Source organism: Perna viridis, chromosome 3, assembly GCF_037379345.1.
Source record: "Perna viridis isolate PV_CMFRI_1.1 ecotype Kerala chromosome 3, ASM3737934v1, whole genome shotgun sequence".
Taxonomy (NCBI): Eukaryota; Metazoa; Mollusca; class Bivalvia; order Mytilida; family Mytilidae; genus Perna; species Perna viridis.
The window spans coordinates 36,816,443-36,830,184 of record NC_142447.1 but is presented as its reverse complement, the minus strand read 5'-3'; the positions used below and the strand labels follow the sequence as shown (position 1 = coordinate 36,830,184).

At 36.2% G+C, this 13,742-nt stretch overlaps 1 protein-coding gene across 6 annotated transcripts in view; it reads left to right on the top strand.

Annotated features, from left to right (window-relative positions):
• LOC148622100 (transient receptor potential cation channel subfamily M member-like 2) overlaps nucleotides 1-13,742 on the top strand; it is a 48,723-nt gene that overhangs the window by 20,740 nt on the left and 14,241 nt on the right. For 5 of the 6 annotated variants that reach the window (XR_015920570.1, XR_015920571.1, XM_088571667.1 and 2 more), the window contains exons 11-15: nucleotides 3,448-3,507; nucleotides 3,876-3,974; nucleotides 4,439-4,568; nucleotides 8,499-8,561; nucleotides 11,920-11,988. Coding sequence is in view for 4 of the 6 variants with exons in the window: in XM_088571667.1 (XP_088427793.1) it covers nucleotides 3,448-3,507; nucleotides 3,876-3,974; nucleotides 4,439-4,568; nucleotides 8,499-8,561; nucleotides 11,920-11,988 (421 nt within the window). In the remaining 2 variants the exon portion in view is untranslated. The remainder of the gene's footprint in view (nucleotides 1-3,447; nucleotides 3,508-3,875; nucleotides 3,975-4,438; nucleotides 4,569-8,498; nucleotides 8,562-11,919; nucleotides 11,989-13,742) is intronic. The other variant, XM_088571666.1, reaches the window with a different exon arrangement.

Sequence of the window (13,742 nt, the reverse complement as noted above, 5' to 3'; positions counted from 1 at the left end):
ATATTTGTAGTTACGTATTTAGTTTTCTCTGCTTGTTTTATTCTGGCATAGTTAACTGTAATTTCTCTATATCATGCCATGAAAGGTATTACTTTTATTATAATTGTTTTTAAGACATTATTTCTAGGCTAAAAACCACTAATTCCACTTCCCATAGGCTTCTATGCTAATTTCACAATATTCAATGGCTTCTCTGGACTTTACCTTAACTTTAACCTGCAGAGGATTATATATCAGCATGATTCTACATATGTCAGCTCACAATCCTCAGAATGGCATGTGGGGTTAGCAGACTTGCAGTGCAGTACTGGTCACCGGAAGTGAAGGGTCTATAAATAGCATGGGAAATCCCAGTGTTTTCACAAGATAGCGGTATATTTAAAAATCATTATGGAGATTAGGTTTCACATCACAAGAAGCAAAGTGCACCTATAAAATGTACAGAAATGTTTTTCCTTTCAGAAACTGTTTAAATATTTTTAATAAGATGAGAACTTTTTTCACAGCACTATGAGGAACAGGGGTAATTTCTGCGTAGGACTATTTTTGCATACGTTCCAAATGCTCATTGGTTGAATTAGTGGTCTGTAACCTAAATCTATACTAAATAATCCCTTTTGTAGAGATGTTTACGTGTGATTTAATTTTATTTTACAAAATGCGTGTCTTAAATTGCCGTCAAACATTCAGGTACTATATAATAAAAATTGTCCATTCAATAATATATGTCCGGAATTAATAATAATAAATACATTTTTTGACAAATACGGAAATGCATGCCTAATATGGAGAAACAGCTTAATATAGATATTCTACTTCCGGTAGTCAACAAAATAATAGTTAAATTTTCAAGTTGTATAAGGAGTTACCATAAGATATGTTTATTTATATTATAGCCCCGTGCAGGTCCGGGTGTTAAAAGAATAGGCCTGCAGCAGCGCTAAGCTTGTCGTAAAAGGCGACTAAATAGTGCTCACAGAGCAACTGGGATGTGTGCCCAGGTGGTGGAATGGGGTACCCCTGGCGTGTTGCATGCTGGGGTTGTCAGGCTATAATACGGAAAACCTGACCGCAAACCATAGTGGTGCACCGTGTTGGGAAAAATGCCACGTTCCTCGCACGTTAAAGAACCCTGCTGTGGTATTCGATAGGAGTAGGAACCTTTGCGCTCCGCCACAGGAGGCTAAATTCCCCGACCTTACCCATCCCCCTTTTTCCAGTGGCAATCAAAATTTGTCGACCCTATTGTCCTTGTGACCCATCCTCTTTTTTCATTTCATGTTCATTTTATCATCCATTTCATGTTCATTGTCTGAATATAGCTGAAATATTGCTGCTCGGACGTTAAACCCCAACAAACAACAAACAAATTTATATTATAAAGTATATGTACAAAACACTCAGATGTTGAATGCATGTAAATGTCAACTACAAAATGATCCAACAAAGCACTTCAGTAGCTTTCTATGTAAGAATCATGCGATTCATAGTTGGAAAGCCTATATATTTTTATTTTTGATATTTTGTTTAAAATGCATAAGTAAATGGAAATTAACATGTGGTTTTTCATATAACCCTTGTTCTTAGGAGATAAAAATTGTATAGAATGCACTGTAGAATTCAAAATTTAGGGAGATAACTTTGTAAATGACCCTAAAATACAATAGAAACTGTTAGATTTTCAACCTGGATTATCTTCCAAGAGCAGGCATATTGGAGTGTGAATAATTATACATTTCATTGTATAGACCTATAAAACAACTCAATAACAAAAAAAAAATATGTGTCGCATTTTTTTCGGGGGGGGGGGGGGTAATCACAGTTTACAGAATTTGCATGATTCTTAGAAAGACTGCTACTTAATGAAATTAATACAGAGAAATCATGTTTTTATTAATACAGCAGTAAATTTCATATTTTAAGCAACTGGTAAATAAAGGTGTCAAAGAATGTTTTTTTTCATATTGGTCCTGAGATAGATGTATATCGTATATACTGTGCTCGTAGAACATTTAGGTTTCTTCATGTTCGGAGATATTAAAATATTGTTTGTAATAAAATATATTCAAGACAAGTTACAGTTTAAATGTTAATTTCCTCTGATGGTGTTTTGTCTTCGATTGATTGTTGGGGTTTAACGCCCGAGCAGCAATATTCAGGCAATGATTGACTGATTATTGTGGTTTAACGCCCGAGCAGCAATATTTCAGCTATATTCAGGCAATGAACATGAAAGGTTTGTTTGTTTGTTGGGGTTTAACGTCCGAGCAGCAATATTTCAGCTATATTCAGACAATGAACATGAAATGGATGATAAAATGAACATGAAATGAAAAAAAAGGATGGGTCCCAAGGATAATAGGGTCAACAAATTTTGATTGCCACTGGAAAAAGGGGGATGGGTAAGGTCGGGCAATTTAGCCTCCTGTGGCGGAGCGCAAAGGTTCCTACTCCTATCGAATACCACAGACGGGTTCTTTAACGTGTGAGGAATGTGGCATCTTTCCCAACATGGCGCACCACTATGGTTTGCGCCCAGGTTTTCCGTATTAAAGCCGGACAACCCCAGCATGTAACACGCCAGGGGTACCCCATTCCACCACCTGGGGCACACATCCCAGTTGCTCCCGGACCTGCACGGGGATTTTCCAGTGGCAATCAAAGTTTTTCGACCCTTTTGTCCTTGTATCCATCCTTTTTTTTTTATTTCATATTTACCCGTGCAGGTCCGGGTGTTAAAAGAATAGGCCTGCAGCAGCGCTAAGCTTGTCGTAAAAGGCGACTAAATAGTGCTGCTCGGACGTTAAACCAAAACAAACAAACATTTATTTCATATTCATTTAATCATCCATTTCATGTTCATTGTCTGAATATAGCTAAAATATTGCTGCTCGGACGTTAAACCCCAACAAACAAACAAGTTCTGTGGGCATAGAGCCTAGTCCCAGCTAGGTTTCTGAGCATTATTTAGTCGCTTTTTACAAGCTTAGCGCTGCTGCAGGACTATTCTGCACGGGGCTTGTCTTGGAAATAGCACATTCCCTAAAAATAACGTTTTCCGCCATATTATCATAATTACAGGTATTGACGCCATGCTTTTTATATTTAACTGATACTTATGAGTAACATGATGCATGTAACGTCCATACAAGGCAGTATTTTATGTTGTCGTTTTCATTCTTAACGTGATTGATTTCGTTTTCTTTTATATTAAACGGAAATTTCAAAGACTTTTGGTTAGATTTGGAACTAACAGCTGAGTTACTTATTGACAGAAGTTTGAAGTGTACGAAATTTGCAGATGGAACCTTGTAAAGAAAGAATTACGGTTCTATTATCAAAATATTATTTTTTGGCGGAAGGGACTATGTACTAGGTTTCCAACTCCGTGAAAAAAAACTGCAATTAAACAAAGCTAATGAAGAACTCCACTTTATTTTATTTAAGACCGTTGTGTGCTATGAGTGTGCCGGAATAGATTGTCGAGGAACCCATGCAATCCATCATGTAAGTATTTTTGTTAATGTATATGTATTACAATTAATCATTCAAATTAAAGTATTTTATAAGAGCATTTAAAGATATACTAATGTGATTATGGTAATTATGTTAAAGCTGTATGTTTTAATCTACCAATTAGTGTTTCCAACTTATTAAAGCCTTGGTGCACATCAATGGTACACGAACTTACTACATTAATGATAAAATGTATAGTGTAGAGCGCCTTGCATGTAACGATTTCAACAACGAAAATACCCTAAACGACATTCGATAAAGAAGCTTTCAGGAAAAGTCTATGCATTTTGACTATAATTTTCCCTGGAATTAGAATTGAAACATTTAGTTATAAGTATGCAATAAACCTATATTTACAGAAAAAAGAAAAAGAAACATCCCAGAAAATTTGGTGTACTTGTAATGGCAAGTGTGGTCATCACAGACAAAGGTCACAAAATACAGATACAGCTCATCCAGTAATTTGTTTTGAGAATACAAGTGTATTCAAATGTTACTATTCCCAATTCTTAACGTACTTAGCCAATTTAATTATGGTAATTGTATGTTGTAACTACATGTATTCAAAGCTAACGCAGTAGTTTATAATATGTATATGCCTTGGTGTCCATTAATGATTAACAAACTATACTATTAATGCATTTAGCGTAGATCGCTTTACTATTAATGCATTTAGCGTAGATCGCTTTGCACGTAAGTTTTAACAACGAAAATACACTACACGACATTCGATGAAGAAGCTTCCTTGAAAAACTTATACATTCTGTCTCTAATTATCCTTAGAATTCGACTTGAAACAATAAGTTTATACTATATAATAAACTAGTATTTACAGAAAAAAAAAAAAAAAAAAACATGCACACATTACAGGAAATTTGGTGCACTTGATAACAAATCATATGATATCAACTTTACTTGTAAGGCTAATAACTGCAAGTGTGTGCGTCACTTACAAAGATCGCAAAGGGGAGATGGAAAAGACAAGGAATTTTGCTCAGATGTTCAAAAAGATGGCAGGAATATGTGTCAGATACTTTTAGAGCATGCAAAAAGTAAGATAAAATATAACTGCAATATTATACACGTTTCATGATTTTGCATTCAACGATTTTAACTGATCAGAATACGTAATGATTAAGACAATAACTATTTATGTATTTGAACTGTATGCAATTAGAACTTAAAGAATTTGTTGACTAACAAAGGTAATACTGCTGTTAGATAACAATCCTCGGTACAGTCGTGCTTAAAAACTAGGCAAAAGCTTATAATTAGTGGTTCACGCATATCTTAATCCCATAATATATTTCAATTTGAAATCTGTGAGCTCATAGAAAATTTATTCGACACTAATAACACAAGTGAAAGTTTGAAACTAATTAAAAGATGAAAGTTTGGTTACGTTGATATTACACATTATGATAAACCAGTCAAATATTACTTCACGGTTTATAGCAGATCCAAGGAAATGAACGCAGGTAGTTTTAATCGGACGAAACAAATACGTTTAAACAGTTTCATTAACTATATCATTCCTTAGCTGATTTTTAGGCAAATTGTATCCTTTTGAAAATCACACCCCATATAGGAAAGTAAAAAAGGGTAAAAATTGGTTAAAAAATGACAGATTCAGTTATAAATAATAGGTGTTTTATATGGATTCCTAGTACACTTAGCACATAATAATTCATCGCATACCTCATTTTGTTTATTAAGGTCTTTCCCATTTACATGGGATGACCTTTGTGTATATTTTCTGATTATTATAAATTTTTTTTCTGCCGCCCAATTTCCCTACTATTGATTAAATCGTATCGCAACAAGATTTTGACCATCTTTTGCAATCTGAGATAAGACTTTGGAATTCACCCTGTGAAACGTGATCATTCGTCGTTGATGAGTTTTCTGCCCTGTAGCGAAAAAACTAACTTTGTAAGCCATTCTTATACCATTTTAGATACACACAAACCGAAAGCTCCATATTGTTCAGAAACAGGGAGCAGTACTATTGAACAATGTTTTCGAGTGGTTTCCCTTATTACGCGATTGCACGACCTAAAATGAAGTTATTCGGTTGGTCACTAAACCTTTAAACCGTAAGTCGTATAAACTTGGGACCTTTACTGTTGATCTTAAATGGTATTTTGTGTGTTTAAAAATTTCAAGATCAAAGGCCACTTTGAAATTTAACATTGACCTTGTTATGGGACAAACTTGAAAATTGAAACGGATAGAAGAAAATGATAAACATGAAAAATATGCATCTATATTAGATCTTTATTCATTATGTAAAGTTCTAAGCGTTTCGATGAAGCATTTGACACTATAGCCCAAAAACCGCTATTTTTGGTAAATGCCAAATATGTTTAGAATAACATCCTCTACAAGAAACATCAATATTTTCTGAAATTCGCACTTCACTATTAAAAATGTATGGATGTGACTACTACTTACTTGATATCATTGCATCCTGATACTGCATCACTACGCTAACCGAAATGACGAACCTTGTATAAACTTCATAACTGTTTGCTTACTCGGATTGAAGATTATATTTCATACTCACATTAAAAATTGAAAGGTTCATATACTGATCGTATCTTTTCCTCATGTATACTCAAGTGTTTTATTACTATTATATATATAGAACCTAACTTTAATTCCGATTCGGGGAATAAGATGGACAAAAGTTTACCAATCCCATTTCTCCCGTAGAATTCGTGTTTAAATGATTTTGACAATTCGATATCAATGTCTTGTTAAAGCGAAGAAGACAATAATATCTTAAAGAAATTCTAATTCTATTAGGCAAATTACAGACCTTAAGGAAACTATAGAGAATATCAGTATTTCTCATGGACAGTACAGTAGCATGATTATTATTTTTTTCATATTTCATAATAAACTTATAACTCAGGCTAGTACAGGGACAATATTCTCACGGTACTACATGCAGTCCCTTACTAACACCTGTGAAGTCCGGTCGAGTATCTTTGACTTACACCCGCCGCGTGCAGGTCCGGGTGTTAAAAGAATAGGCCTGCAGCAGCGCTAAGCTTGTCGTAAAAGGCGACTAAATAGTGCTCAGAACCCTAGCCGGGGGCTAGGGCGCTCTGCCCACAGAGCAACTGGGATGTGTGCCCCAGGTGGTGGAATGGGGTACCCCTGGTGTGTTACATGCTGGGGTTGTCAGGCTATAATACGGAAAACCTGACCGCAAATCATAGTGGTGCACCGTGTTGGGAAAGATGCCACGTTTCTCGCACGTTAAAGAACCCTACTGTGGTATTCTCCCGGAGTGGGAACCATAGGGCTCCGCCACAGGAGGCTAAATTGCCCGACCCTACCCACCTCTCCGTATTTCCAGTGGCAATCAAAATTGGTCGACCCCATTGTCCTTGTGTCCCATCCCTTTTTCATTTCATTATCATTTCATGTTCATTTTATCATCAATTTCATGTTCATCGTCTGAATATAGCTGAAATATTGCTGCTCGGACGTAAACCCCAACAAACAAACAAACATTGACTTACACCCTTACGATTTCAGTTGTATAAAGATAATACTATTTATTATGTTGGAATAAGCACAATTGTTTTCATCAATGAATTGTATAAAATCAGAAATCCACGTAGTCAGATTAGTCTACTTTTCTAAAATTTAGTATTACATAGTTGACCTTGAACTTCCTAATTGGAACGGTAAATTCTTAATTTCTACGTCATACATTTGACCTTGAACTTAATAATAGGAACTGTAATTTTCTTATTATCGTAATTTCTTAACATCATTTGTAGACTTAATATAATTTGTGAATCTTGTCAGTACAACACGGTACGCTTCTTTATCGGTTTTTGTTTTTTTTTTGTTTTGTTTTTTTTGTTGGAATACACAGTTGGATTGGCAAAAGTAATTTAAAAAAGAAGTAATAGTTGAAAGCTAGGGAAAGACCTTAGCAATTGTTTTTTTGTTGTTTTTTTTTGTTTTGTTTTGTTTTGTTTTTTTTCAATTTTTTCAAAGGTTGTCATTTATTTGAAATTCATGGGATTAGGATGAGTATACCATAAGCAATTTATACCGCTTATACTGCTTAATACCGTTTATGTTTATACATACTATAACGACGGCAAAGAAGGGGTTTCCTAATTGCACAAAAGTATACAAAAGAGTGAAATGAAAAAATCGTTCGATTTCTCCATAACATTAAGATATTGAAATCCACAATCGGAGCAACATGGCGATTATCCGATTTTCATCTTGTTTTGTATTTATTAGGGGATGAGAATTATCCTGAGAGAAAACATGCACATCACATTTGTTTTCCGGGAAAACCAACATGGTCAATAATGGCTATAGAATACCAGAATAAATTTGTGTGTGCCATTCCACCTGCAATATCAATATGTAAAGCATCGGACATATAAAAATCATATTTTCAAAATGTTACCATTTTGAATTTCTTCGCTTTTTTAAAGAAAACTTCGTTCTTAACGACATCCTTTGTCATAGAGAATGACATAACCAAACTAACCCGTATAAAGAAAAACGAGTAAATGAATAACCCGGATTCCACTAAAACATGGGAGTATAAACCAGGTGCACTGGCAGGGTAATTGTCCTTCTTTTTCAGAAACACCCGCCGAGCTGTACATGTCGCGTCCGGTGTGACCCTGTTTCAGTTTAGTGGTATATCATAACAATTTAAATATAAATTCTAGAACGTTCATATACGCATCTACGTCTTAGGAATGACTATGTATTTTTTATCACCGAACAAATCATCGAATAAGTACATACACAATTAGACTAATAAAAATAGAACTTTAATAAAGTCGTATAAGAGTGTATGATTTTGGTTGTGATTTCTACACAACATTGTACAATTGTAAAAATACAGAGAACTATAAGGAACTATAAATTATGAATGTCCGGTTATGGTGCTTATATTTTTAAGTTTTTTTTATTACTTTTTTCCAAATAAGTCAACGACCGACAGACTAAAACGAGTTGTAAAGTTGCTCCAACAGAAAATCACGAAAAATGTGGTAATGTATATATTATTGTTTTTTCATAATTCTTATTCATATGCTTGTATATCCGAATACAATATTTTCTGTAAGGTCAGCCTCACATCATGACCTACACTTAGAAATTGATGGTAAAGGAAAACTGTTGACCAAACTTTACGTCAAACGTGATGACTTTTCATTCAGAATTTTCAATTTTCCTTCATCTGTGGCAACATCCCTTCAACAACTTCGTATGGAATATTCATATCACAACACTCATACGTTATGAGTTATACGTTATCAGTAACAACGATTTGAACCGAAAAATTCTACATAATTTGAACATAATGCATTCAGCGTTTGGAGAGGAATTATGTTCATAGTGTCTCAATCGTGTTCAATACAGGTTTATCAATTATCTCAAATAAATTTGTCGAAGTAAAACAAATTGAACAAATTCCGTTTAGCGATGTTAGAAGATTTGTGTCCAGAAAATCAATGCTGGAAAACAAGCAATATCCCATAATTCCTGAAAAAAATTGAAAGAATTGAAATGGCGATGCAGCATGTTGACGAGGCATGATACTTCTAATTTCTACAAAATAAAATCATAATATATGTCGCATCACGTACACTTCTGTCGAGTTGCGGTCATTTACCGCGAGTTCCGTCAATGGCATAGATAAATCTTGTTATTATAATTTTATACATGATTTTTTTATGTTAATATTTAAAGAATAAAAAAGATGCATTACAGTACATGTAAAAAAAAAAAACTAAACCGGTGGGTGTTTCTAGGAAAGGAGAGGACGCTTACTTTTCCGCTGCACTTGTTTCATACTCGAACTTTTCGCTGAGTGCTAATTTACTTTCAGTTCTATGATTGTATTACTTTGATAATGTCCCGTGCAGGTCCGGGTTTGAAAACAATAGGCTTGCAGCGCTAAGCTTGTCATAAAAGGCGATTAAATAGTGTTCAGAAACCTAGTCGGGGGCTAGGTGCTCTGCCCACAGAGCGACTGGGTTATGTGCCCCAGTTGGTGGAATGGGGTACGAATCCTTGATTCCTAAAATGATTTTTTTGTATTGAGATATTCATTCAGTCAGTTCATATTACAGATAAATGATTGATTGATTGTCGGGGTATAATGTCCGAGCAGCAATATTTCAGCTATATTTCAGACGATGATCATGAAATGGATGATAAAATGAATATTAAATGATGATGAAATGAAAAAAAAGATGGGACATGAGGATAGCAGGATCGACAAATTTGGATTGCCACTAGAAAAAGGGAGGGATGGGTAAGGTCCGACAATTTAGCCTCCTGTGGCGGAGCTCAAAGGTTCCTACTCCTATCGAATACCACAGCAGGGTTCTTTAACGTGCGAGGAACGTGACATCTTTCCTAACACAGTGCACCACTATGGTTTGCGGTCAGATCGTCCGTATTATAGCCCGACAACCCCAGCATGTAACACACCAGGGATACACAACCTCGTTGCTCTGTGGGCAAAGCGCCCTGGCCCCTGGCTAGGGTTCTGAGCACTATCTAGTCGCCTTTTACGACAAGCTTATCGCTGCAGTAAGCCTATTCTTTTAACACCCGCAGGTCCAAATAAGATTTGTTTGTTGGGGTTTAACGTCCGAGCAGCAGTATTTCAGCTATATTTAGACGGTGAATATGAAATTGATGATAAAATGAACATGAAATGATGATGAAATGAAAAAGGGATGGGACACAAGGACAATGGGGTCGACAATTTTTGATTGCCACTGGAAATAAGGAGAGGTGGGTAGGGTCGGGCAATTTAGCCTCCTGTGGCGGAGCCCTATGGTTCCTATTCCGAGAGAATACCACAGTAGGGATCTTTAACGTGCGAGGAACGTGGCATTTTTCCCAACTTTGTGCACCACTATGGTTTGAGGTCAGCTTTTCCGTATTATAGCCTGACAACCCCAGCATATAACACACCAGGGGTACCCCATTCCACCACCTGTGGCACACATCCCAGTTGCTCTGTGGGCAGAGCGCCCTAGCCCCCGGCTAGGGTTCTGAGCACTATTTAGTCGCCTTTTACGACAAGCTTAGCGCTGCTGCAGGCCTATTCTTTTAACACCTGGACCAGCACGGGGCTCCAAATAAAAAGAGTGAATCTGCAAATGAAGAATTGATAACAACAAAATCTACAAGGATGAATAACGGAAAAGAAACAGTAAAGGGTAACTCAATATTGATGTTGTTTGTTGGGGTTTAACGCCCGAGCAGCAATATTTCAGCAGTATTCAGGCGATGAACATGACATGGATGATATAATGAACATGAAATGATGAAATAAAAAATTGAATGGGACACAAGGATAATGGGATCGACAAATTTTTATTGCCACTGGAAATAGGAAGAGGTGGGTAGGGTCGGGCATTTTATCCTCCTGTGGCGGAGACCTATGGTTCCTACTCCGGGAGAATACCACAGCAGGGTTCTCAAACGTGCGAGGAACGTGGCATCTTTCGGTACACGGTGCACCACTATGGTTTTGCGGTCAGGTTTTCCGTATTATAGCCTGACAACCCCAGCATGTAACATGCCAGGGATACCCCATTCCAGTTGCTCTGTGGCCAGAGCGCCGTAGCCCCTAGCTGGGGTTTTGAGCACTATTAAGTCGCCTTTTACGGCAACCATAGCGCTGCTGCTCGCCTATTCTTTTGACACCCGGACATGCAAATCAATTGTTAAAAAGAGCATTTTATTGAATTTTGATCAAAATAACGCAGGTTGTCAAATGCTGAGTTACAAAAAAAGTTAGAAGAAAGATTTTTTAGCTTACATCAGCTATAATCCTGACAACTTTTGTACTTGCAAATATGTCGTGAATTTTCTTCATATATCTTTACTATTTAAAGATCTGAATTAACAAAGTATAGTTCTGAACGATTCTACAAAATTTGAACAAAATGCATTCAGCGTTTTGAGATGAATTAGGTCCATAGTGTTTCAGTCGTGTTCAATGCAGAATAAAAATTCAAGTCTTGTAACTCCGTTTTATTTGTCTAACCAAAATGGCGGTGAAATTTGATCAACTTGATATTGTATCTAGCAATCCTTTAAATTTGAACAAAATCCATTTCAGCGATGTTAGAGGATTTGCGTCTACAAAGTTAATGCCCATGGTTGCTCATTTACATGTAATATATAATTGCATAGGTTCAATAATTTTATTTTATTTATTTATTGTTGTTGTGCGCGTCTTTTCACCTTGTTTAGTCGTTATGACTGGATTATGTTTTTCATTCTCCCACCGTTCGAATCCTAGTTCCCATGATTCGTTAGGTTATTTTGGAGACTTGGGAAAAAGACAGTTGTACTTAAATACTCATTCAGTTTATTTTGCAGGTTCAAATGAAAAGGGTTATGAAAAAGATAAAAGTGAGAATGAAGAAACGAATGAAACAAAATCTACAGGTAAGGTTATCGGAAAAGAAACAATAAAGGGTAGCAAAATCGATACAGAAAAGAATAATAAAAAAACCTTAGAATTCAACAAGATTGTGTTTAAGAGCATCATAATACATTTTCAATATAGGAAAAAAGTCCATGTCCCGTAAAATTTGTAGAACCAAAAAAGCGGTTCATTCTGATCAACTACGAATGTTCATAACAGGATAACAGTGATGGGCTCAAATACTTCTAAAAGTTATTAAAATTTTTCAATTTGCCAATTACATGTCAATGCAATTACTATGATTTTTAAAGTGTATTTTAAATTTTTCAAATACTTTTGAAAGTGTAATTAATTACTTTTCAAATACTTAATGCTTTGAAAGAACACAATATATGACAGAGGAACAAAAGTTAGCTTTAATTGCATAAACAAGATGCAGCTAGATAGTATAAACAACATTGTAAATACAAGATCATACCAGTGTACATAATTATAATTATGTCATGATGTCTACATAAAATTCTAAACAATAAACTTTAAAAATAAAATAAAAATTATTTCACTTTTCAAACACACTTTTTTTTTTGTTTTGTTTGACACTTTCGTACCTTTTCAAATTTCAATGTTATGTATTTAGTATGTTTTCAAACTTGCCTTATTAGCTTTCAAAACTATTTCCAGCAGAATGATTGATTTATCATTAAAAAGCAATTGAAAAGTATTTTTTTAAAAATCATTTTAAGAAAAACTGCCGATTTCAATTACCCCAACCCTGCTACATAATGTACTTAACAATCTTACAACATTTGAACAAAATTCATTCAACAATGATAATGAATTTGCGTCCAAAAATGTTACTATAGTATTAAATGCTGGAAAACAATCAATTTCCCATAACTCAGGTAAAAATTGTCAGATAAAAAATGGCTATTTGCCTGTTTGTTGGGGTTTGACGTCAGAGCAGCAATATTTCAGCTATATTCAGACGATGAACATGAAATTGATGATAAAATGAACATGAAATGGTGATGAAATGAAAAAAGGGATGGGACACAAGGACAATGGGGTCGACAAATTTAGATTGCCACTGGAATTAGGGAAAGGTGGGTAGGATCGGGCAATTTAGCCTCCTGTGGCGGAGCCTTCTGGTTCCTACTCCGGGAGAATACCACAGTAGGGTACTTTAACGTGCGAGGAACGTGGCATCTTTCCCAACATGATGCACCACTATGGTTTGCGGTCAGGTTTTCCGTATTATAGCCTGACAACCCCAGCATGCAACACGCCAGGAGTACCCCATTCCACCACCTGTGGCACACATCCCAGTTGCTCTGTGGGCAGAGCACCCTAGCCCCCGGATGCAAGTCCGGGTGTCAAGAAGAAAAGGCTTTCAGCAGCCCTAAGATTGACGTAAAAGACGACTAAATAGTGCTCAGAACCCTGGATTGTGTGCCCCAGGTGTTTGAATGGGGCACCCCTGGCGTGTTACATGCTGGGGTTGTCAGGCTATAATACGGAAAAACCTGACCGGAAACCATAGTGGTGCACCGTTTTGGGAAAGATGCCGCGTTCCTCGCACGTTAAAGAACCCTACTGGTATTCCCCCGGAGTAGGAACCATAGGGCTCCGCCACAGGAGGGTAAATTGCCCGACCCTACCCACCTCTCCCTATTTCCAAAGGTAATCAAAATTTGTCGACCCCATTGTCCTTGTTTCCCATCCTTTTTTTTCATCTCGCCATCATTTCATGTTCATTATCTGAATATTAAACCCC